Genomic DNA, 24,523 nt, shown 5'->3' with positions numbered 1-24,523 from the left:
TTCTTTCCAAAACCTCTGGAAACAACATGCTTTCTCATCATGGAGTCAACATATTCATTCGTCAGGGTTCTTATGTGTTTCAGCTTTTGTTCCCGGAGAGCGTTTGGGACGATTGTTTGTTTGTTTTCTTCTTTTCTTTCTGGTAAAGCAAGTCATTACCCGCCGTGTAACTGGTGTAAAAGGTATTAAAAGTTAATAGTAGAATACAATCTATCATGCTTCTGGTGTTTTCTCTCCAGGAAATGTAATGTAATACATTTAAATGAAAATATTGGAAAAGAAGCAGTTTAATTCATGGTGGTTTGACTCCGGTGCACTCGGTGTAATTATTTTCTCCTCAGGTATATTACAAAGGGCTCTTTGCAGAAAATGATGAAGGTTTTGTGTAACCAGGAGCCATGTGTGCGACAGTTGCACTCGATCATGAGAAAATGTTATGTGAATTCATGTGTTTGTGATTATTGCAGCAGGTGGAGGGCCATCTATCTGCTACTGTGTGGTGTTTAGGTAGAGAAGTGAACCATAAGGTGTTCCTCTCTGAGACTCTGTCGCTTCTGTCACTCTGTTTTTACGTCATCCTGATCCATTCAACAGCAGCCAATGATGTCAAAAGACATCTCAACATGTCAGATCGTCACTTTCACTGATGTAAAAACGGTGATGTGTTGCTAAGTTTGCTGCATTTTTCTAAGGGTTAACATAAATTACACATAAAATTAAGAGTTTACTGCTTTGATATCAAAGCAAATTGAACAATGCTCTGTTTATTTACAAATCTTAACACTTCACCATGAACATTTCAGTAAGCGTAATTCTGCACACTTCATTTGTGAGACGAGTCGTTATAGACCGTAACTCCTCTGATGTATACACCAAACATCTCCTTCCTGCTTCCAGATGTGCGTTTTCTAACCCCCCTACATAAACTCCATGTAGCTCCATACATACAGAAAGGGAAGGGAATGCAATTAGCCGAGCAGTCAGTGGGGATCATAAATGAGAAGTCATATTTTTGATGAGTTCATTAGATTTCTGGGGAATGTGGTGCACACAGAGGAAGACATCAGCAACAAAGCGGTGTGCATGCAGTTTAACGGCGCGGAGTGATTAAATATATTCGGAGAGGGTTTACAGAAGATTAAAAGTTGCTTTACGGGATCAATCAAACACTTAAATGTTGCATCGGAGACTCACGCAGCTGATGGAAAGACAAATATTGTAGGTGCTGTAGGTTTAATTGGCTTCTTTTCTTTTTATTTGAAGATCAAAACTTCACTGCTGTACAGTAATGTCACTATTGATACATATTTTGTTTACAGATGCTTATGATGTTCTTCTGCCATAATTAAAATGAATTTGCTAACAGATGTTGCACTGGCAATATTTATATCAGCAGCTATTGAGGCAATTAAAATGTCACAGGCGGGGGGAGGAAAGAAAAGGCTTAAGAACACAGACAGGCAGCGGCACACAGATCAGGGGGAGATCAGAGAGGAAATGAAATTCACTCTGAGAGGCGGCATATTTAACACTTGACCCAATTATGGAGAGTGAGCAGAGAGGTGTGTCTGTGCTTTATTGGCCTTTGCATTGATGATGTTCATTTCACAAAATTACATGATTCGTGGCCTACATTCTGCTGTGATACCCACACTGTCAAGATCAGACGCTGAATTAATAACTTTCATAGTCATTATATTGCTCATCTCTGCTTTCATACAGTATATTTAATCTCTTTTTTTCTTTAGATTATTTCCAAATGTGACCTCAACACCCGGGGACCAATCAAAGCTCTGTAATTCATCCTCCAACATGTTAATCCGCTGTGGAAATTCCACTTTAAATGATGATGGGTATCAGTTGGAATATCAACCTGTGGCTGTGAAAGGTTTGCTGTACCATAGGGGAGATATTAGCAACCTGTTGACCTTCCATTGTGTTATGTAGCACCAGAGAGGGAATGCTACCTGTCCCATCAGTTTGACCTAAACTATTTGACCCAAAGCATCATCAAAGAGTGAGACTTGATGCATTATTATGACCTTTTTATTATATATAAGCTCAAAAATGCCAAGTTTGTGCACATATATACCACAAAATGTTTTTTTCATGACATGCTTTGTCTGTATTTGGTAACCATGGCAACACCCTTTTTTGTAAATGGAGTTGCCTGTAGTGTGTAGGACTGAAAAAAAAACAGGATTAAAAGCAGGAGGAGGTGGAGGAGGCTAGGTATGAGGCACGCACACACGGTGTGTTATGTACAGAAGCTTCATACTGCGCACGCATGCTAATGTCCGGCCACGGCTGGAGATGCTGAGCAGCCCCCGAGGCGTTGTCTCTATCTGCTTGTTGACAAGCTTCCTGTCAGGAGTGGCTGTCTGACTCTCATGAAACCTGAAGGACTTGAGAGTGAAAAACAAAGAGGGGGTGGGGGGGTAAGGATGGCTCCCTGAATACTGCTGGAGCAAAATAAATGCTTTACAGTCAGGTAGGTTTAGGTTGTTTGTGGCAGAATTGACCTGGTTGGGAGGGGAGGAGTGGGTGGGGGGTCAAAGAAATGAGCACGAATTGCTGAGCAAGCTGGACCGAGCATGGCAGGCCGGTGTGTGAAATATATTCTGAAAAGTTACCCCAGGGTTAAACGGGGAAATAAATGAGCTTGACCTTTTTTTTTACAGCACTTTATTTTAGTGACTCATGATAAATGGCTCCAAGTGTACTGATCCATATCTGAGTGCAAAACCTGTCCCGAGCCTGGTTACTGCTGCTGTAAACTAAAATCACAGTTAGTGCCACATCAACACATACATAAGTTAAAACCAGCTCAGGTTTAGTCCACTGGTGCCAGATGGGGAATCCTGATTTACCTTTTGAGGCAGCTGGATTCCTGTATGAACCCCACAAATGCATTTGGCTAGCTATAGGACCAATCAGGATTCCTAAACACTCATTTCCTAATAAATTCTTTGTTAGACGGTGACTGACAGATGGTTCATCCACTCACCTGCCAAGTATATTCTTGTCAAAGTCTTTTCAGTTTCCTAGGGCGACCTTCCAGATGGTTTGGCATAACAAACCATCTGGTGTGTCAGGTTGGCATCTTGACAGACTACCTGAAAGATTTCAACCCCCTTCAGTTGATTAAAGAGTGCTGCAGATCCATTTTACAAGACAGAAGTGCCAACAAATGCAAAATCATCACCATCAGCTGCCCCTATTTCCACCTGATGGACTGGTGCAGCATAAACGCTTTGTTGTTGTTGTTTTGGACTCTTTCCCTCAGTGTAAATATCAAACAGTTACAGTAAACAGAGCGAGCAAGCTGGTAGAGTGTCAGGAGAAATACACTCTGTGTTAGAGTGGAGTCTATAAGTGTGGGTACCCCCTGAGACGAGGAGAAATTGAAAGAATTGTCCCCACAACACCCTCCTTTGCTATGGACCTACTGTTACACTGCGGACTACACAACTTTTTGGAGCTATGATTTGAGCAAATTATCACAATTAAACGTATGCAGAAGTTGTGAGTGGTATTTAGTTATTTTAATGTAATACTAGATGTACTGACAACTTGTCATTGAGTAGCTTTGTGCCAATTTTCAGCCAATTTCTGAAGAGAACAATGATGAGGAGATATTTAAACTATAAACTGGTGAATAAGTTTGGTTTTATAAATAAAGTGAAACATTTGTTTTCTTCTGATCGAACAAGGCACATTTGGCAATGATTCTGCTACTGGGCAGGAACCATTTAAAAGCCTCCAATTAGACCAATTGATTCCATGTTTAAGCTTGGTCACCAGAGACCACCACCACCAGCACAAATAGAAAAGGAGGTGATTGTGTCTTTAATATTTGGGTCAGTCCTGCCTGCACTCAGAAATGAAACCGTTCTATTTCAGCCAGTCGGTTTGAACGTGAAGTCGTATTTGTGTTATTGCCTTTTTCTTTGGCTCGGGCTAATATTTTCACAGTGTGGTACAGAGCATCAAGGTGAAGTGATGAGAGAGAAACACTGGTGTTGCGTTGTATAATGCAGACCATTACCTAGGCCAACAGGAGCCACAGAGCCTATCATGACTCACATTAGATTAGACCAGGCTTCCTTCATTGTTCCCCAGGGCCACATTCATCTTGTGGCAGTCACCAAATATTGACTGTAATGGTGACAAATGTGGGCTGTATAGTACAACACTTTACAGCTTATATTGTGCCCTCCTGTATAAGGCCAGTTCATTACTGGTATTCATTATATGTGCAGGACAGACTGAGTATTGCTGCAAGATTTGAAAGGCACCAATTTACTTTTAACAATATGCAAGCCCCCCTCTCTCCCTCTAATCCCTCACTATAGACCTCATCAGTGAAACGGATGGCTGCGAATATAGAGCCCATGAATCCTTAACCAGCCCCTTTCACTTGTTTTAAAACAGCCTAGCTGTACCAAGTTGCTTCACTGGCAGAGCCAGCTAATCCCTGGCTCAGTCATCTGGGTCGCCATGCAGCAGGTGAGATGATTTCAATCCTGATCACTTTTATTATCAGAAGCTTCAGTTAGCAGGATCCTGCGGTGTCTCGTGTTGGTTTATGTAACTTGTGTCCCCGTCTGCGTGGACAGGTTCTCCATGCGGCGTGCTACACCCCGAGCCTTGTGCACTGCCCTAGTTAAAAGGGTATTTTAAGCCTGCCACACGGGTTTATTTGCCCTTATCTCCTTCTCAAGTTCAGCTTTTTTTTCTTTTTTCCTCTTAAAGCATTCTTTAGTGTCAGACCTCTGCAAGGAGCTCAAGACAGTTGTTGTACAGTGAATTGAGCCCTGCATGTAAAGGCTTCCTGCTGCTGCAACATGTTGCCAAATGGGTCTTTCAACTTGTTTAAGTTAAAAAATTGGGGACATTAGAGTACCCTGATGGTGCATGTTCTGTCAGCCAGTGGACAAATCTTCCTCAAACAGAACTCTTAACATGAGGTCAATATAATCCAGCCATTAAAGTTAACAGCAGGTAAAAACGAAGCTTAACACCTGGGGAAAACAAAACAGCCTGTGTTGTCGTGGGGCTTGAACCTTGGTCTCCTAAGTGAAAGTCTGCTGTGTTGCATGATACCCCAACCATCCTCTCCTTAGTGGCTGTAATGGTCTCGTGTTCAGATGAAGTCAGACAGTACTATGATATGTTCTGATAACATGAACATAACATAGTGTGGTATGTCGATTTGTTCTGTAACCATGATGGTGAATATATTGTCAAACGTGATCATTGAACAGCATCAGAGCAGCTACTTGGATACTTGTATGGATTATTTATGGCAATAGATCCAATGATTCCTTCAGATTTGTGCTTTGGAATGATCAGTCCCTTTTTAGGCTCTTGTTGGTCAGTCTTCTCCTCAGTTTTTTGGCCTCTGGTAGTTGCACATTGTAGTCGTAGCGGTTTCTTTATGAATGAATGAACTTCTCATTGACAATATATATAAGAGTTTGTGGCCCCTTGGGGTTGCATGGATCAGAATCATGGACTTCATGTGAGTGTTTAAATTGAAGTTGACCTTAAATCATGCAGTGTGCATAAAGTGAAACAGTCACTTCTATGGAGGAAAGCAGTAAAAGTGATTTAATGATGAGACCCAGCAGTGGCTCTTTTTTTCTTATCACCATGTTTTATCATTTGATCAGATGAATGCAATTTCAATGCCGCTCCTCTTAAGCAGCACTGAAGTCTTTTTAATGGCTTGCAGAGAAATTTAATTAGCAGGATGTGATTTGAAATCTCCCTTCCCCTCTGTGCTGTGTTATTTGTGCTTCTCTCTGCACCCTGATTGCAACTTTTGCCCCCTCCGCGTATTGACGCCGCGCACTCAAGTCAGGTTTCGCTCATCAAATGCTGCACGCTGGAAATGAATTATGAATTTGGAATGTTTGTGTTGGATTGTTTTAATCTGCTGCGGCGATAAGAGGTTTCTAAACCCTGTCAGCAGTAAAAGAGGTGTCTGCCAGTTCATAATGGAGGCTTATTATTTCACACACTCCTCCTCATCAGCATTTCTGAGAAGTTCTCTTCACCCCACTTATTTGATGAACTTAGGTTTGTCAGCTGGATTGTGTTAAAGGTGACCTCTAGAATTAAATGACCATTTATCGTGCAAACATTTTGAAAACAGACCAACCTACAGCATGTTTACGTTCTATATAAGCTTATGGCTAAAGTAAAGCTCCTCGCTGCTCAGCCCTCATTCCGACCTCCGTCCCCAGAGCAGCTGAAAATTCAAGGCACTGGCAGGAGTTCATTACTATCAGCTAATCAATCCCCTGCAGACACTCTGATTTATGGTCGATATATTTTTCTTTCTCCGCGGTGCAGCACATCAGTGCCTCCACCCTCATTTGTAAAACACTCCAGCTTATCTTCAGCTAAAGCTGCTGTTTTGACATTATGTTTCCCTGTCAAGAGCAGCAGACGTACGCATCATTACATGGATTCCAGTCATGCGATGCCCACCCGGATTTCATCTCCGAGCAGTCATAACCTGGGCGAACCCTCAGACAGATGCGTCTAGCACCCAAAATGAACAGAAACAGCAAGAGGTGGAAAAACGAGCCGCTCTGAGGGCTTGTTAGTGCATCGCTGTGTTGTGAGAAGTGGCTGGATGTTCCACAGGTGTGTGTGTGTGTGTGTGTGTGTGTGTGTGTGTGTGTGTGTGTGTGTGTTTTAACTCCCTCACACCCCCCAGTCTTCCTCTATTGTTTTCATCTCTCACTTTTGGCTATCAGGTTTTATTTAGTTTTCATCTATCAGGCCCTCAAAGCGTAATTTCATGTTGTTGTTTTCTTTATATGTCTGTGCTATTGTCACAGCGTATTAGCCGAGGGCCCATATTTGCAGTAAACACAGAATCTTCCCACAGACTGAATAATGAATTTTTTTTAGGTTCAATTTAACAAAAGAAAAGTAAGGCGACTTGTTCCTGCACTTCTAATTAAAAAGTGGGATATGTTTGGTTAGAAGGGAGAGAGAGAGGAGTGAGAGGCATGAAAGTGAAGATCAAAATGTGACGGGTGGAGGCGCGCTGACAGCAGGAATCTTCAGATGGAAGACAAGAGGTAGCAGGAACTTCATTTACTCCACCATGTGCGACACTTGAAGGCAAATCAATCTCACAAATAGTTGTTTGAATTTTTCCTCTTCATCTCCAGCTGTATAAATGAAGCGCCGAAAGGCCTCCCAGTGTACACCCTGCTTTTGTGTGATTGTATGCCTGGGAGTCTTTTTAAGGCAGAAACTGTCACACCGACTCCAGTATTTGATTGAGAAAAAAACGGGGAGGGGGGTGGTACTACAAATGTCAGTACAGCAGGAGGTGTAGATGTTTTTTATTCACACACCAGCTCTGGAAAAACAAGCCTTTTTAAGGCACCCGTTCACACTAGAGAAAGTCAATCCAGCTAGAGTAGGCTTGAATCCGGATAGCCTTTAAGCTGGATACGTTCAGACCTATTAAATCTGGCTATCACACAACGTGTCCGCGCTCAATCCGGCTTAATCCAGCTTGTTTGTTGTCCGTGTCGCTCGTTCCTTCTTTTTTTTTTGGTTAAAAAGCAGTTTATTCCTTTGTAGCCCTGTCTAAAATAAACTCGGGGCAAAGCTGTCATAGTGTGAGGGTTGTTTTCATGCGGCTTTTGTACGCAACCTGGACACTGTCCCCGTGAACCGGAAGTATCACATTGCTAGCCGGATTCGCCAGCTGCATTTGAGTTCAGACCTGAGCCACATTTGAGCCAATCTGGCTAGATCCACCTGCGAGAGGTGGATTGAAATCAATCTGGATATAATCGGGATTCGCGTTGTTCAGGCTAAAAACTATCCGGATATATCCAGATACGGCCCGAATCCTGCTCTAGCCGGATTTATTTCCCCAGTGTGAACGGGGCCTAATTTAGGGGTTTTGGTGACTGATCGATCATCTGAGCAGCCAAAAGAGATAATAATGTGCTGTGAAGAGTTAGTCTGTTAGACGTTTTCGTAAAATAAAAGTCAATGTGCAATTCTCTATCATTGATGTGCTTAGACTGTTGAATGATTGAACAGAGCACACTTTTTTTAGAGAGTTGGTGCATTTGACAGACAAAATTGCACCAATAAATGACAAATTTGTAGATTATAACAGAGAAATAATCAGTTATCTTTTGATAGACCTACTTTCTCTTGCTGTTTGGTTTAGATACCTATGCTGTGTAGGCTCTTCCAGAGCACCAGTTGTTTCACTTGTAAGCTTCTTTTGCTGCTCCTCATTTTCACTTCTTCTGATGTTGTCAGAAAATGTCTCCAGTCCCTTGGAGGGTTGCATCCATCCCGCGCTCTCGTTTATATTTTTCATTCTCTTTGTTTTGGCAGCATGGGATTTCTCACCTGTTCCTATGACAGACCACCTATTCTACCCTTATCTGTTCACTGACCCTTCTCTTTTGTACAAACCAGACGGCTCTTCAAAAGCTCCCATACAAAGCCCAACAATCACTTCACTGTTTCATACACGTTCATTCTCTCCCAGGCCTCCTTTTCATCTCACCTGCTGCTTATCGCTCCTTGTTTCTTTTACCTCTTATCTGATCCAAACCTTTCAGATTTGGTATTTTCCCCAAAACATCTTACTTGTATCCTTCAAAATAAACCTCCTCTCCCTTGTGATGTTTCACCTCAGTTTCTTTTGTTAGTGGTCTGCAACAATGCACCCAATCACTTTTCATTTCCGTCATATATCTCCCACACATACCTGTAAATATCACATTTCAAGCAGAATAAATGAGCATCTTCTTTTTATTTATTTTTTTTTTTGTTCAAGCTGTGTGGCTAGCATGTTACCTTTTCAGAGTGTGCTTCCCTGCTGTTGTATAATTAGCAGTCACTCCTGCAGTCAGGGCTGTGGGGGGGTTGTGCTTCGAGCTGGAGGTATAGACAACCAACCACTGTGGACACACAGAGAGTACAAAAGACCTCCCTGAGAAATAAGTCTATTACATGTTTCATAACAGGGATGCAGTGTGGTTACCTGCCACTGTAACTGTGCAGTTGTTAATAGCTTTTATGCACTTTTATGTTTACCTTTTTTAAAACAGAGGGAAAATTGCAGGGTACAACATGCTGTTATACAAACAGTAAAAATGGCTTTAAAGGTCCTCATTCAACAGCATAATTACAGGCTTTACAGGGGGAAATGTGTGGCTGACTTTTATATTTCTTTTTTTGTTATTTTCTGTACATGAAACAACCACTCTATAACAAATTCTTACCTCTAAGGGCCAGCAGGAGGCTTAATATAACCTCACCTTATAGTCTTAACAGCTTATTTCAAGTCTTGTGCAGTACATGATGTTAATTTTATAGACGGATGTCCCCATTTAGAATAAAATAGTCAATAGCCTACCTAAACAAGCAAAGAAATGAACCATACTGTGGAAAATTATTTAACAACAAGAAAGCATCCATTTGTGATTTCCTGTCAAACAAGTAGTGTGACATTTCTTTAATGTGTTGGGACACCTTTAAGGGGTCATGAGGGGGAATACAAAGCATATGGTTCATTTTACGTACGCTGCCTTCAAGTCACACTGGTTTCTTTGTTTTTTTTTTGTATCTCTGTTTTGTTCTCCTCCTCGACCTCGGCCTTTAATGAAGCTCTTGGCTATTTTTAAAAATTTCTGCCTGGCAATAACAATCTTATCAATCAGTAGCTACAACTATAAAGCCAAACTAAAGGCTTTCATATTTCAAAGAGATACTCTGAAATACATGCGTCAGAGGGAGAAATAAAATTTCCAGCTACAACTCTATCAAATCATGTACACAACACAAACAAACATGACCACGTTTTTCTTCGTGGCATGCGTTTTACACAACAGTCTCATATTTTTTTTTCAGTTTTGTGCTAAAATCTTTTCTAAAGATGAAAGGATACATGCTGAATATTGACATTGTGTGGCTAATAGTTGTGTTATTTATCCAAAATAATTCTTGTCTTCTTACTGCACAAGCAGTTTACGCAGATTTACCATGCAACATTATCATAAGACGGATGGTGTGCTGCTTTCCTGTTATTGTTAGAATGATAGCAAGGCAGCAATACACCCCCTCGCCCAGCTAGAGTAAATGAAAAGCTAGTGGTGTAAAATGAGTTACATCAGGTGTAGGTAGGAGGAAATTTAGAATTTAGAATGCTCCTGGATGAAAGCAGCACCAGTATTTACTCCTCAAAAAAATGTCTCCTGTTTATAATACCGTGCAGAAAACCACTTCAAAACATCTCACAGATGTGACACTTCCTCAAAGGTCATTCATAAAGGCCTGTCAGGATTATTACAGTATGTCAAAGGAAGTGAAGGCTCATTCTGACCTCGGGTCAAATGTCCAAACCGCACACCATTGGCTTTGCACCTGCAGCCTATTGGCAAGCTTGCAGGCATCTTGCGGTTTAAAGTTTATATATATATATATAAAAAAACACCCAGAAGCTCTGTGGGCTTGAAGCCAGTGTTTTAATAAGCAGTCTGACTGCGTACCTGTTGAGGCGCAACCTGACCACAGGGCATGTTTGACACAAGGCTACACAGTGTGAGCAAATGTTCTCAGCACCTTCACCCTGGGACTTCACAGGCACAGCCCATAAAAATTAAAAAGCTCAGCGTGGGAGATGGGACAGAATTTTGATTATATATCACAATAATTAATACACAGTCTAAGTAGTTATTATGAAAATGGGGGTTTGTGCCATCTATTTAAAAAGGTCCTCCTGTTTTTGAAACCATTTGGGTTTGTCTTGACATTTCCAAAAGTCCCACTGCGCTCAAATTTTAACGAGTGCTGGCATTATCACCCGAGTGTTCATTTGAGATTCTTATGAGGGCGGTCGATATTGTGGATGACAGCACCTAATCAATTAAGCCTGCGGCCTCTCAGACAGTGTGCGGTGCTGCAGTCATTCTGAGTCTATCACTAGAGAAAGGCGGGGGGGAGGGAAAAAAGGCACATCCAACTCCGACTCCTCACGAAGCCGCATTAATCACAAGTCTTCTAATAAACACCATTAGATGAAATAGTAGCGTCTCCCCGCACCTCGCAGTGTTCAGCCATCGTTAATTATCATCATCATCATCATCCACAATTGTTTACTTGTCGCGAATGATCATTTAATTAGGTAACTTCAGATGGAGGATCCAAATATTATGGATAGATTATAACAAGATCAGTAGCAAGCAGATCAGGCAGCAGCTTAAAGAAGCTTAACTCCGTAGGACAAGAATCAATCACATTTATATGTAAATAGATGTAATTATCTGTTGTAATCATCACTCATTACTCATGAGGCAGGGAAAGAAAAAAAAAAGGGCCGATTGTTGCTTTAATTCTGTGAAAGTGTGAAGGAGAGACAAAGCCACTCAAAGACATGCAGCGCCCAGCCAAGAAATGCTCCACTGACGGAAACGGCTGTAAAATAACACCCACTTCACTGAGAGGCTTCCTGATGAAAGATTCTCTGAGCAGTCGGTAACTGATGCTGTTTCTCTCTGTTTTCCAGCAGTAAGCTGAGCTTTGACTGTTGTGGAAATAAGAGAGAGCCAACACATCTACAGATGGGAATTCATGTTGGTCACAGCTTCTAATACAGATCAGCATTCTGTCATCCATCCATTTCTAATATCTTGATCAATACTTCTCTTACTGATCTATCACATCGTATCGCAATAGATCAAATCACAGTGTGTTTTTGAATGTGGTTGCCCCTGTATTGATAGACTATACTGATCAGTTTAAGACTTTTTGGCCAACGTTCTTCTAGCCCACAGCTCTCTATTCCAGTAAAACGTCTGTTGTCAGTGAAAGAGCTAATATTGATCAGAGGATGGTGATGATCGAAGAGCAGTTATTAAATGTACAAAATGACACAAATGATCATTTTAGTCTCCTTGTCTTTTGTGAGTTCAACCCAGCATATCCTTCATCCCATTGTCCCTCCACACATATATCACTGCTCCTTTGGCTGCAGGTCTGTGGGAGTATCATAATTTCTGCCACAAGGTCAGCCTGAGAGAGGAAAGCAGCAGCCTGTGCCTCCTCCTCTTGACTGGAACAAAAAAGCATGTCAGGACTGCGTGGTGTGTCCAAGAGCTGCGACACACAATCCTTAATCAATACTGGAGATACAAAGATCCCCCGGCCTCAGGGGCCACCAGTGGGAAGCTGACATGTAATGCCAAGACAGTTGCCTCCTGTCTCTGGTCTTTTTAGGGGAGAGAGAGAGAGCACATCTATTCGAATTGTGACTGAAAGAGTGAGAAACGCCCAAAGGCACACCTGGACCTAAAAAACTGCCCTTTTTTGACTCTATTTTAGCTGCACATCTGAAGCTAAACAAGAATTATTCTTCACTTCTTCCTCATCCACCGTTTGTTCAGAGTGAATTTCTAGTTCACTATAAATTTTAGATGACGCCTGACTGAGCAGATCAAAGTCTGAACTGGCGTGAACCAGAATTAGCTGCGTGTAAAATGAAGCACGCTCCCTAACTGAAGTGAAAGATGCAAACATTTAGTTTTAGCATTCTGTACGCTCTCTGTTAAATGCCAACAAGCAGCTGAGCCTGGCTTGTAATTAGAAAGTCATTAAAAGATCTCAGTTGTAATTTTCCAGTTTGTGGTGTCCTGACAAAGCCTGCCTTTTCTCCTCCATTTAATCGTTTCATCAGCCTGCTTATCAACAGTTGCTTTGTGCCAAACGCCCGACATAATTACAGGAAAACATGGAGCGTAATTATGGAAAATAACTTGCTGGATAATTCATTTTTTTGGAATACTCTGCTGGTTTTCCTTTACACCAGTCTTGAAATTCTTGCTGCGTCTTCACCTAATTGCTTCTGGCACTGATTGTAACACGAGTCTTATTAAATTCCACTTTTTAGGCTTTCATCAATAACTGTTTCATTAGCGTGCTGCTACTCTGATGTTTCCGGCCTTATACACCAGATTTCAGGAGCTACGTTTGCTCTCATCAATGATGCCCAACAACTATTGATTGTTTTTATTACTACAATAACCATCAACATGTACAAGCACATGCTAAATATACTTGTAATATGCTGTTAATGTTTAGTTTTCTTGCCCTGTAGGCTCCAGATCCACCCAGCATCCACCAGGGAAGCTGATAACTTCTAACTCTCTGCTGGTCTTTGGTGGTTTTTCTCAAAATATAATCACTAATAATCCATCTTTTTGAGCAGTGTATTGCTCTACATAATGGACAGTTAGCAGAACTTAAGGGTCTTTTTTAAATAATGGATCATCACTTTGTATTTCATGGTCCATGAAGGTGTGACTCTTGGTGAGTTCAACCCAAGGGAGTTGTATAAAAAGGTCAATGCAGGGACAAAACTGTTAGATCAATATATATCTAAATAACTACCGGACTAATTATTATTATGATTATGATTGTTGTGGCTAATACTCGTCACAGAGCTCTTTTCCAGCCTTCCTCTGGGTTTTTCCGCCCGCTGATCCACAGAGTCGTATATATTCCACAGCGAGGATAACGGCAGCTTTGTGTGATGTGACTTCTGACTTATCAAAGAAGACATCAGATAAATCTGTGCTTATCCTTGTTAGTAATTCACAGACTCCAAGAAGCTGCTGCTCTCCCTGAGACGCCGTCGGCCCAGCTCATGGCGGCGGATGGGTAAGACTCAGACATTTTGTGTTTGTGTGGCGATCGCTGTGCTTTCTCATCTGGAAACGTGCTAATGCCCTAACATGAGCAGGATAGAGTAACTTATCTTCTCCACAGCTGTTGCGGTTTGTGAAAAATGAGTAAAGTGAATCAGATCATGTTGATATCAGTCAGATGTTTACTTTTAGACTAAATTAAGTTTAATTTATGTGCAGAGAAAAATGCCATAATTAGGTTGAGTGCACAAAGTGGAAGATACTGAGAGATGGTTTAAATTCCCAGAATCCTGAGAGGGTTTAGAGAATGCAGATGAGATGCCAGAGTCATCAACATAAAAGCAAAGGAATGCATGTTAGCACACCCGTTTTATTTTGAAAACACGTGTCACAGTGCTAATCCCACTTATGTATACAAGGATCCTTATACAGGAAGTGATACTGAATACATGCATGTTGGAGTTGGCCACACTATCCTATACTGAAGTGTGGAAAACACACATTATATTATGATGGTTATCATACTTATACACTTGCATATTGTGGGAAATGGTTTAGAAGCTTGTTGCAGATATGACATTGTGAAAGAGTCCATTTGTTTTTGCACGTTTCTTCTTCGTTGGTTGCGCAAGGGCAAGATGAGGTGATCTGTCCCACCAAGTCCACATGGTACTTCACACTCTGCCAGCATAATGACATAGCACGGGCTGTCTCCATTGCCAGCGTCTGTCCGTCAGCTTCCCCAGAGCGAGGCGTTTAAAATGGATCTGGGTCACAGTGGGATCCCCTCTGTCCACCCGCCGAAACCTGGAAGCGTTCGATTCATTTGTGTCAGAGCTGTCTCGTATTACTATGGCCAAATCCGTGTGACACACTTTACTGTCAGCGAGAGCTGCTGCATTATGTATTAACACTTAGCAGGTGTGTTCTCCTCCATATTCCATCTCATATTCCTGATCTCTGTCAGGTGGATTCAGCGTGTCGGTATGAATGACAAAATTGATATGCAGACATTTGCTGCATATTTTTTTGTGGTCAGTGCAGCTCCCAGCGACAGTTTAAGAGTTTTTTAGAGACACACTCTTAAGGACTTTGACAGATATGATTATTTAAAGAAAATAATGTTTTCCTGCTTGGATTTGACTGCAAAGTCCATGGAGAAGTGTGATTTGAGTACTTGACTACAGACATTTGCCTGCTGGGTGAGTGGTTTTGATTTCTTTCTCCCTCCCTGTTGGTGTATTTTCCTTCTCCATGTTGTTCAGGGTGACTGCATCAGACTGGGAGCTAAAGTTATAGGGGTTGAAAAGCAAAGTGAAAGCAGTTAACTTCAGAGCATGCTCACATTTTCAAGCTGCAGCTTTTTTGGCTCATTTTTTGCAACTGATCAAACAGAACCAAAGGGATGAGCTCTGCAGCCTCAGTAATGACTCTAGTATTTGTTGTGTATATGTGTGTGTGTGCTCCCTGCTTTATGCTAAGGCCGGTCTGGGACCAGATTTTTACTTTCTTCACAAACAAATGATTATTTTCATCCTCAGTCTGGTGCCAGAGCTGCAACACAATGCTGGTAATAATGTTCACACGTGTCACATAAAAGGGGATAATTGGATCACACAACCTGAACAAGAGATTACCTGAAAAGAAAAAACCATCCTCAGAGGGTGATAAACTTTTGAACCTCGGGTAAACACCTGTGATACATTTTAATGTGTGAGATTTATGTAGGGACGTGTGAGGGAAGAAAAGCAGTTTGTGTAATTATTCAGATAGTAAAAAGGTCATTTATTCTGGCGCTTTCATTTCAAGTTCATAGCTTTGTTTTCTGTTGTCGCTGTAATTGGCCCCCTGAACCAACCTGTGTGATGGGAAAAAGCTGAAGAGTGCAGGTACAGGGACATGGAACCAGAGGCTTGTTTTCTAATTATGCAGGATCTGAAACCGTCTTTACATTTCAAAATATCACTTTCCGGCTGGAGTGGGGAAAAAAAAGAAAAAGAAAATCCACATCACACACAAGTTTGGATCTTAGCAAAAAGTCAAACAACATTTGTCAGAAAGGTCACATCCGCCCGCTGGGAAAGCAACATCATTGACACGCAGGCACTGATCTTTAACAAAAGCACAACTCAGCCCCCTGTTGTCTGTTCGAAGCTTTTTAAAGAGCTCGTACGAATGCTTTTCTAGTCATCAGAGTGCTGTTTGTCTGTCTTTATTATACTCTTATTGGATGATAGATGAACATATTTAAATGCAAATAAGGCACAACTGCCACCATGCTTTGTGTGCTGTTCAGAAAAAAATGAGTGAATAAAGACGTTATGTTCAAGCTGCAGCTCGGTGATGGAGATCGTCAAAGATGCTGCTTTGTTCTTTCACCACTCACAACATATTAGCGCGACATGAAATGACTCACTTACAGCAAAGATGGATCATGGTGTGAGTGTAGCCGTGTCCATGGTCTGGTGAAGCAGCATTGATGTCATTGACAAATCAAAGCTCTCCTATCTGAGGATGTAGCAAACACTGAGTGGAGTGGATGGAGAGGCAGACTGTTGAAATGTCTGTCAGACTGTGTTATGGCAGAAAAAGAGACATAATTTAAGGGTCAGCAGTTCCTCACTTCCCCTGGGGTGACACAGAATCAACATCATACACAAGGCGTAAGGACCATCAAGGCTTGAGAGGACAAAATGTCCACACAGAACTTAATGCTGATTTCTTTATGTTCCTCCTCTGATAGGAAACCACCACCATGACTACCAGCACAGCCACCTGGATCTGACTGCGCTCACACCCAAACTAGGTAAGAAACTCCTTAACCCAAGATAAAGATTTTATATACTCTGATTTCAATGGCGGTGATTGACCTTACTTGACTCTACAAAATGATGTGCATTACTATGTGTCTCTGAGTGAAAGCAAGCCAAATAATTCTTATCATTTTTTTTTTTGCTTTGTGAAATTGGAAATAGTCTATCTTGCACAGGGAAATTAAAATCTAAGAGAGGCTGATAAAGGAATCCTAAGAGAAAATGAAAAGCAGAAAGAGTGTATGATAATCAAAGGATCATCTGTGCAGTTTGCTCAAGTTATTGAAAACCCAATTACTGTTATGGCATCCCATATATTTCTCTAAATGTGATTTTGTGTGAAGGGAGAGCAGCTTTCAGTGTGGAATTACAGACAGGTCCTGCATCTAAATGACAGTGAAATGAAACACTGCGTAATTAAAGAGGGAACGTGGACTTACTTGTGTACAAAAATCCCCTCTACGATACTCTAAAATTGACGAGGCCAAAGTTCTGCAGCAGTCTTTTAGGTTAAATCTAAGAGATCGTCATTGAGTTATTGCACAAACTCTTTCTCCATTAATGGAGTGCCGGAGTCCACATCCTGCCTGTGCTTGTCTGCCTCTTAAACAGGGCGGCTTTTCACTGGGAAAATGGGTTTCAAAAGTACTTTCCGAGCCAAAATAAAACTCTTCAAACAGCACTTTTGAAGTCTATTTAGCTTGTGACGACGATCGCAGAGATGCGATGCATAATTCAAGAGTTGGATTTGGTTTTGACCAAGGGCAGCCCTTTAGTTTGGAAGGTTTGCTTGAAACATGCTGTGCAAATTGATTATCATTGATCCTTTCTTTCTCACTTGGATTTGTTAGCCCACAGACAAATGAGATACGGTAAGTAATACACATACACATGGTGTTTATGTGTATTTTTTTCATCACCCTTTTCTTCTGCATTTATCACAACATGGGATCGACATTGTTTTCCTGCACACTGGGGGTCATTTTTTATTATTTGATTTATTTTGTTTTTAAGTGCTTGTGTTAATTTTTGCAAAACTTCATGCCGCTGCTTTCACAATCCATGACCTTTAGGTCTAACACTTCACGCATTTTTTTTTTACCTCTTTCCTTCCACCACACACACACACACACACTATCTGATGCGATGGATGTCTTCCCTCTACACCATATGTTCCTCCGTGTCATGTGTCCCTGTCCTCCTTGCTGCAGTATAGTTGCCCGGTTCCTATTTTTAAATCCGGCACCAGAGTCCCTGCCTGTATCCCAGCCCCTTCCCTCCCGCTGCGCCTCCTGACCCATGACTGGGCGTCCCAAATACTGCAGCCACAGGAGCTCCGATGCAGTGCAGGGGAGCCTTAATGGTGTCAGACCGATTTGAAGTTGAAGGCACCACGATGAACCGCTGAGACACAATTGACTGATGCAGTGTACAGCTGACTCAGAAAGACAAAGATTAGTCGAAGCTTTAACATTTTTAAAGATGGAGGGAACCAGGTTCAAAAATCAGGGGATTTAAGGGGACAAACACTGTTAACTGTTTGGATGGACTTGTTCACCTTCTTTAACACTTAGGTAGAAAACAAACTGTTTGATCGTTAAAGCTGGACCGAAAGAATAAAGCAATTATATCCAGTTTGCAGAAATGACCTGCACATAACTGTCTTAAGTGGCTTCCTGCCTGCAGTCATGGTTTTAATACTCCTAACACACTAAAATACCCCCAAAAGCTGAATCAATCTCAGCACGAGCTGTCAGACATCTCTTTAATGCGCTGTAGTCCTGTTCGATGCCCCACCCACCCACCCACCCCCTGCACATTTCCTAGCCTAAAGACTCCCAGTGTGTAAGCCATCTTTGTGAGTGACTGTATGCTGACTTCAGTGCACCACTCCCTTCTTTGTCCCTCCTCCCTCCCACCCACCCCCCGTAGAGAGACCTCAGCGGATGAACAACATCTTGACCTCAGCCACGGAGCCCTACGATCTGTCCCTCTCCAGATCCTTCCAGAACCTCAGCCATCTGCCACCTGCCTTCGAGCCGGCCCTCAAGTCTGACTTAAGTAAATACTCTCTCCACAGATTAAGTAGGTGGTCCTTCATTTGTCCTCCGTCACTGTGTTTTTGCCTGGCGTGGTGCTGAAAAAAAAAAAAAAAGGCAGGGAATGACGTCACCTTCATGCCCCGTGCATTAAAGGGTTGCACGCGTTCGCCGCCGCGCCTGGCCTGATGAATCATCTCAGTGTCCATTACAGAGACATGCATCATGATAAGTATTTCCAGATGTTTGGTGGCTCATCATACAGATAGTTCTTTTCACTTTTTCACCTTTTTAGGGAGATAAACTTCTTAAAATGCATGACGACGCGCTCAGCGCCTCCATGCTCGTTCCCATCAACTCATCTATCGGCTCATCGACTGACATCTAATTGGCGTGTAATTTGGCTCCATCTGCAGCCCGTGTCATGTTGCTAATGTCTCTTAATGACATATTAAGAGAGTTTTTTTTCTCATCTGAATGGCTTCTATATGCCAACAGGATGGCGCTGTAATGCCTGCAGTTCACTATCCTTGCCGTGACATTTTCATCTTTATGATGACATGGATGCTGATGTTTTGACCTTATGACCAGTGCATGCTGAGAGCTTGCTTGCATGGTTTGTGTGATCTTTAGCAAGGCCTAGCTAGACAAACAAAATGAAAGACAGAAATTGATGATGACACCCAAAAAGGCATATGTGCGGGTGTAGTTGTTGGTGTAGAGGATGCAGGGTTGATGATTCTACTGATCAATTTTTTTGAAATGTTTGATTAGGTTTAGGAACCAATGCTAAATTTAGCAACCTTCTACCATCTGCAACAAGCTTTGCTGCCCTTTTTTTGGTCCTACATGCACTTCTTTACACAACCACAGGAGGGCGCTAACCTATGTAGAAAGTGGTCATTTCAGTTGTCCTAAAAATGTGGCAGAAAGACAAATGCAAAATGACCTGAGGCACAAAACACAAAGCCATTAAAAACTCAATGTATTTTTCTCAAAACAAGTTTGATATGTAGGCAGATTTTCCAAATAAAATTAAAAACTGCTGCTTTGCCTGTTGATGGCTCTTTCAAAAAAAGAGTGTTTTATGGAGATAGACAAAATGTTTCAGCAGCCTTTTCCTGCTGGTGGGGAAACATTTCTCTTGATTTAGCTGAATCATACATATGAGTTTGTATGGTAACCATGGTAACATATGCATACCAGCACTCAGATCAATCAAAGAGTGACAAGAAGTTGTTGTTCTTGTATCAAATTAATCCTTAATTAGGTAAGCGAAGCAGACAAAATTAAGTTTTTTGCTTGTTTTTTGGATGTCTGGGTTTGAATGAAATTTTGTTGGTAAAGTGAAGCAGGTTTTAAAGAGAAGATGTCTGATTCAAACTCCGCAGGAGCTCCTGAGGATTTTTCAAAAACGTGGTTCAAAGAAAACCTTTAAAGTAACAGGAATAAAAAAATGTCTACACTTTCACTCTGACTTCAAATCCTTCATTTGGGACCATCTATTTTTCATGCTTCAGTTTTTGAAATTCGGAATTATTATAGAGCAATGAGAACACCGGTGGAGAAGAGCGTCGCTTCGGTCGGACTTGCCGTCTCATCAGACCGTGAAAGCTTTAAATGAACTTTTTTTTTCCCTCACTAGCTTTAGTAGACTCAAGTAAACAGACCTGAATCAACAGTAACCTGTGCTAAGTTTGTCGTCTTGTCAGCGAAGTGGAAACACACTGCACACTTTGCTGGTGTATTATGTTATGGGTTTATCACATCTAACAGAAAAAACATTCCCTTTAGCCTGAAGAAGCCATTCAGGGTTTGACATGATTTCTCAGTGAAAACATTGCAAAAGCCTTTAATCCGTAAACAGAGTACTTGTGCTGTTCTTCAGAGCATTAAAATTGCAGGAATGAATGTAATGCAGATTGCTTCCACTAAAAGTCCTTGAATCTGAAGTTACACACACATAGAAAGCAATTTAAATGTGTCATTGGTCCTTTTTTTTGTCGTGTGGTTGGGTGTTAAAAAAACATGCATGTGCACAACCTTCTTTCAGCGCATTCAAAATTCTCCTTTCATACGTCCGCCTTTTTATTTCCCTTATCTACTCAGGGCTTTTTGCTCTTATCTTAGCCGGAGTCGTGGTACACGCTGAGATGAATCATGAAGCAGCTTTTTCGAATTTGAGACAGGAGGCCGGCAGAATGTGTCAAACGAACGAGCAAAGTCGCCCTGAAAAAAAATAAAATTACAGGTTCAAGCATGAGTGAGGTCTTTTGGAAATGAGCCTAAAAGCGATGTAATTAGTTGCAATTTTAATTAAACCATCTGGAGAGATTATAAAATTAAATTAGCATGGTTTATTTGCAATTTAAAATTTGAAATTTTAAGTGAGACACTCTTCCCATCCTGCTCGTCCTTCACCGCTGTCAATGAGGCAGAGATTGAGGACGCAGCTTTGAAATAACCAGCTTAACTCCTCCAAGGAGGCAGCGAAAAAAAGGACAAACTAATCTTTTTTAGTCTCTGTTTCACCTTAATCAACCTTACAGGAGATTTTTCAAAATAAACACGCCATGTTTTTAATCTTACAAATAAATCTAAAGGATTTTAAACTCCACCACTCTTGCTCCAGACCTCTAAAGATCACTTTATAATTGATGTACCACCAGTTTCACGAGTGTTAGTGCATTATATGATTACGGTCTTCTGTGATCAATAACTGACACATAAATACGCCAGCTGTATTGAATGCAATCTAGCTAAGTGGGAGCTGGGGGGGTTTAATTAGCCGTTGTTAGCAATTTCTTGTGTTTGTAGCGCCGCTTCACATCGGGGACCTCTCGGCTGATCATGTGCGCAGTAAAGTGCAGCATTTTATCGGCACTACAGATGATAAGATGGCAAAATGTGTTGCCCCTTTTAAATCATTTCAGTCACTTAAAGTGTTAACAGTGTACACATAGATAAATCAAACAGGCAGTTCGAGTTAAAGAGGCTATTATTTGACCTCATACACACATTTCAGCATATTATAGCAACAAGAATCCCCTTTTTTGATATGTGTTTGATGCTGGCATGCCTAATTTATTAGATATATGATGTGTTTTCAGAGTATACTCACCACCGATCTCACACAGCCACTCAATACTTCAGTATGACCTATTAAAGCAGCTCTGGGCCGCTGCTTGTCCACTGACTGTATACTCGTAGCCTGTGGTTGAGTTTGGTTGACATTTTCTGCCATAATGTCACATCTAAACCAAACCATCAGGGGAAAAAAATGGCCGGATCACATCGCCACAGGCCAGAGTCACAAGCCTCCTTCATTAGGAATGCACAGTGCGCGGTGGACATGAACACCCCGTATGGGCGGACAATAAGGTGACCTTCTGTATTCAGGCGTGACATCTCTCCCAGAGAGACAAGCATCCAGACAAAGAATTCCCATCACCCCTTTTTCTCTGGGACTCGGCGAAGCGTGGTACAGTCCCGAAACTGCAGTTCGACCTCTGTGTTCCCCAATAATTAACTACTGCGGAGGTAACAACCCCTCAGCTGCAACGGTTAATCAGAGAGCTACTTCGGTAGCCTTCCCCAGTGTGCCAGCACAGCCACAAAACAGGTAGGCAGGAGTCTGCAGAGAGCCGGCTGTGGTTAATGTACCCATAATGACTTTACCATTTGGAGTGTGTCCATACAGAGGAGTGGTCGTCCTGCTTTCTGGCAGTGGATTCAAATGACCGCCCCCCCCACACCTTGTTCAGGCACCACCAGCGCATTCACTGTTGAGCATGCTGATGAGTAGCCTGCTCTCTGTGCTGAAGGACGACCAGGCTGATGAGAGCTCTGTGTTATCCTGTTTATCATGGAGAGACAAAAAAAAGGACAAAACAATTCAAAACAGTCAGAAGGACACTCCAGCTACTTTGGCATTATCACTTCTTACCGCCGCAGGGATTATGGGTGTCCATGTTTCATATTTGTGTGGGCGAACGGTTTGATTTGACACCACAGATGATGATCGGAATGTTTTGTCACTTGACTTAATAATGTCACTAGAGATACACTGCACAACAGCTCGTCTGTGTACTCTCAGAGTAATGGATCAGATTTAACAATTCTGTTCTAAAGTTCACACCAACAACAGTTACAATAAAAGGTGAAAGAGATAATTCCTTATAGTGGCTTCAAGCAAAATGTGTGCCACCGAGAATAAAGAAGTGCTGCGATCAATGTCCCACCAGAAGTGTCTCAGAAGTGACCCTGCACGCTGACCTGCTAAAAATACCTACCAAGCTAATTTTGGCATTCAGTCATGACCAAAGCTGCATCAATTTTCACCAAGCAGATTGAGCAGGAAGGAAGACAGACACATCAACAGCATAAAGAATCCGGTCGATTTTCTTATACACTTATAAACACAGAACTTGAGGTTGCATAGAATATGGAACAAAGCAGCAGAACAGCAAGACCATGGAGTACAGGTTTTTAAGAAGTCATAAAACTGGCTGCTTCAAGGTTTGTTATCATGTTAGAAGCTGTGTTGGAGCCAGCCTCTAGTGGCCATTCAGGGAACTGCAGGTCTTTTTTTGGTGCTTGCATGTCATTTTTTTAGGTTGCTGCTTGTTTCTGTATAAAATGGCCACACCACTTGTTTGCGCTGCATCTCTCCCTGATTAGTTTTGTCTTCAAACTCCACAGGTGATAAAGACATCGATGACTCATACTACACGAGGAAGCATCATCAGCATCATCCCGACTTTGGCGGCCGGGGTCCAACCCACATGGTGAAGCTGAACGCAGAACCCCAGCAACACCAGCAACACCAGCAGCGCCAGCGTCCCCGTCGAGTCCAGAGGGCCATGTCCCAAGACCACGTCCTGTCTCCTCCCAGGACACCGCGGCGTGGCGATTATGGCTTATCTTCATATGGCGTTATGGCGGCAGCTGCGTACGGGAGTAGCCGTCACCTCTCAGAGGAGCAGCTGCTTTCGGCAGATCGCCTACACTCCCAGGATCCCTTGCTGTCCCCAGCGATGAGGCGTGACAAGTTCCGGGAGAAGGCCATGGCACGGGCGATGTCTCACGCCGACATGCTGTTGCCGACCACGCCTGTCATGGACCGACACAAGATGACCAAGATGCACTCACAACCCAGTGCCTCTAACGACTCCTACAACACGCTGACAGTCAACCACCAAGTGTCCACGTCTAAGAGGCAGGCGTTTGCTTCCCGACGAACACACACGGTGGACCACCTACAGTACATACCTGGCCACCACCACACATACCGCACTGCCAGTAAGAACGAGGTAACTGTTTAACTCTCAAACATCAACAGAAATATCAGCAAATCTCTTCGGCAGAGCTTCTTCAACCTCCTACATTAAAAACTCTATCTGCTTTTTAGCACAACGCTTTCGGTCTCATCCAGTTTTTTTTTTCTTTGGGAAGGGAGGGGGGGACTCAAATCAACCCTGGCAAAGACATGTGTCTCTTAGAGCATCATAAGGGCTTTGCGCGTTGACACAAAGATCCTATATGTTGGACGTTTGACAACGTGAAGATAATATTTTTTAAACTGGACACAAGACATGTGAGGGAATTGTATCAACTTTATAAATATATATAAATATACTATATTTACTATTTGTATTTTCAGTCCTTGTTATAGCTTTAGAGATTCTCATTAACTGATGTATAAGCACTAAGTGGTGCCTCTTGAAAATCGTCCCATTTCAATGATGAAGTGGATTTGTGGGTTAAAAAGCACAATTAATGAATTCCCTTTTTTGATTAAGTTCTCTCTTCTTCTTCTTCTTTGGTGTACAGCCAGGACATATCAGCTTGTTAGTGAAAACAGAGGCTATTTCTGTTACATTACAATAGATGATTGTAAATAGGCTATATTAGCAGCATTAAAAACAAGAAAAGCTGGCCCTCTGGCATTATTATTATTATTTTG

General features: G+C 42.0%; 1 protein-coding gene across 4 annotated transcripts in view; it reads left to right on the top strand.

Moving 5' to 3' along the window:
- LOC114440228 (shisa family member 6) overlaps nt 1-23,934 on the top strand; it is a 45,614-nt gene extending 21,680 nt beyond the window's left edge. For 2 of the 4 annotated variants that reach the window (XM_028412558.1, XM_028412557.1), the window contains 2 exons: nt 18,452-18,604; nt 23,260-23,934. In XM_028412558.1, coding sequence (XP_028268359.1) covers nt 18,452-18,604; nt 23,260-23,882 — 776 coding nt within the window. In that variant the 3' untranslated portion in view covers nt 23,883-23,934. Of the gene's footprint in view, nt 1-16,449; nt 16,513-17,370; nt 17,392-18,451; nt 18,605-23,259 lie in introns of all 4 variants that reach the window. The other 2 variants (XM_028412556.1, XM_028412555.1) reach the window with 2 other exon arrangements.
- Nucleotides 23,935-24,523: the final 589 nt, after the last annotated feature.

The sequence above is a fragment of the Parambassis ranga genome, chromosome 8 (assembly GCF_900634625.1).
Source record: "Parambassis ranga chromosome 8, fParRan2.1, whole genome shotgun sequence".
NCBI classification, from domain to species: domain Eukaryota; kingdom Metazoa; phylum Chordata; class Actinopteri; family Ambassidae; genus Parambassis; species Parambassis ranga.
Note: the sequence above shows the minus strand (reverse complement) of the source record. Positions and strands in the feature narration are given on the sequence as shown.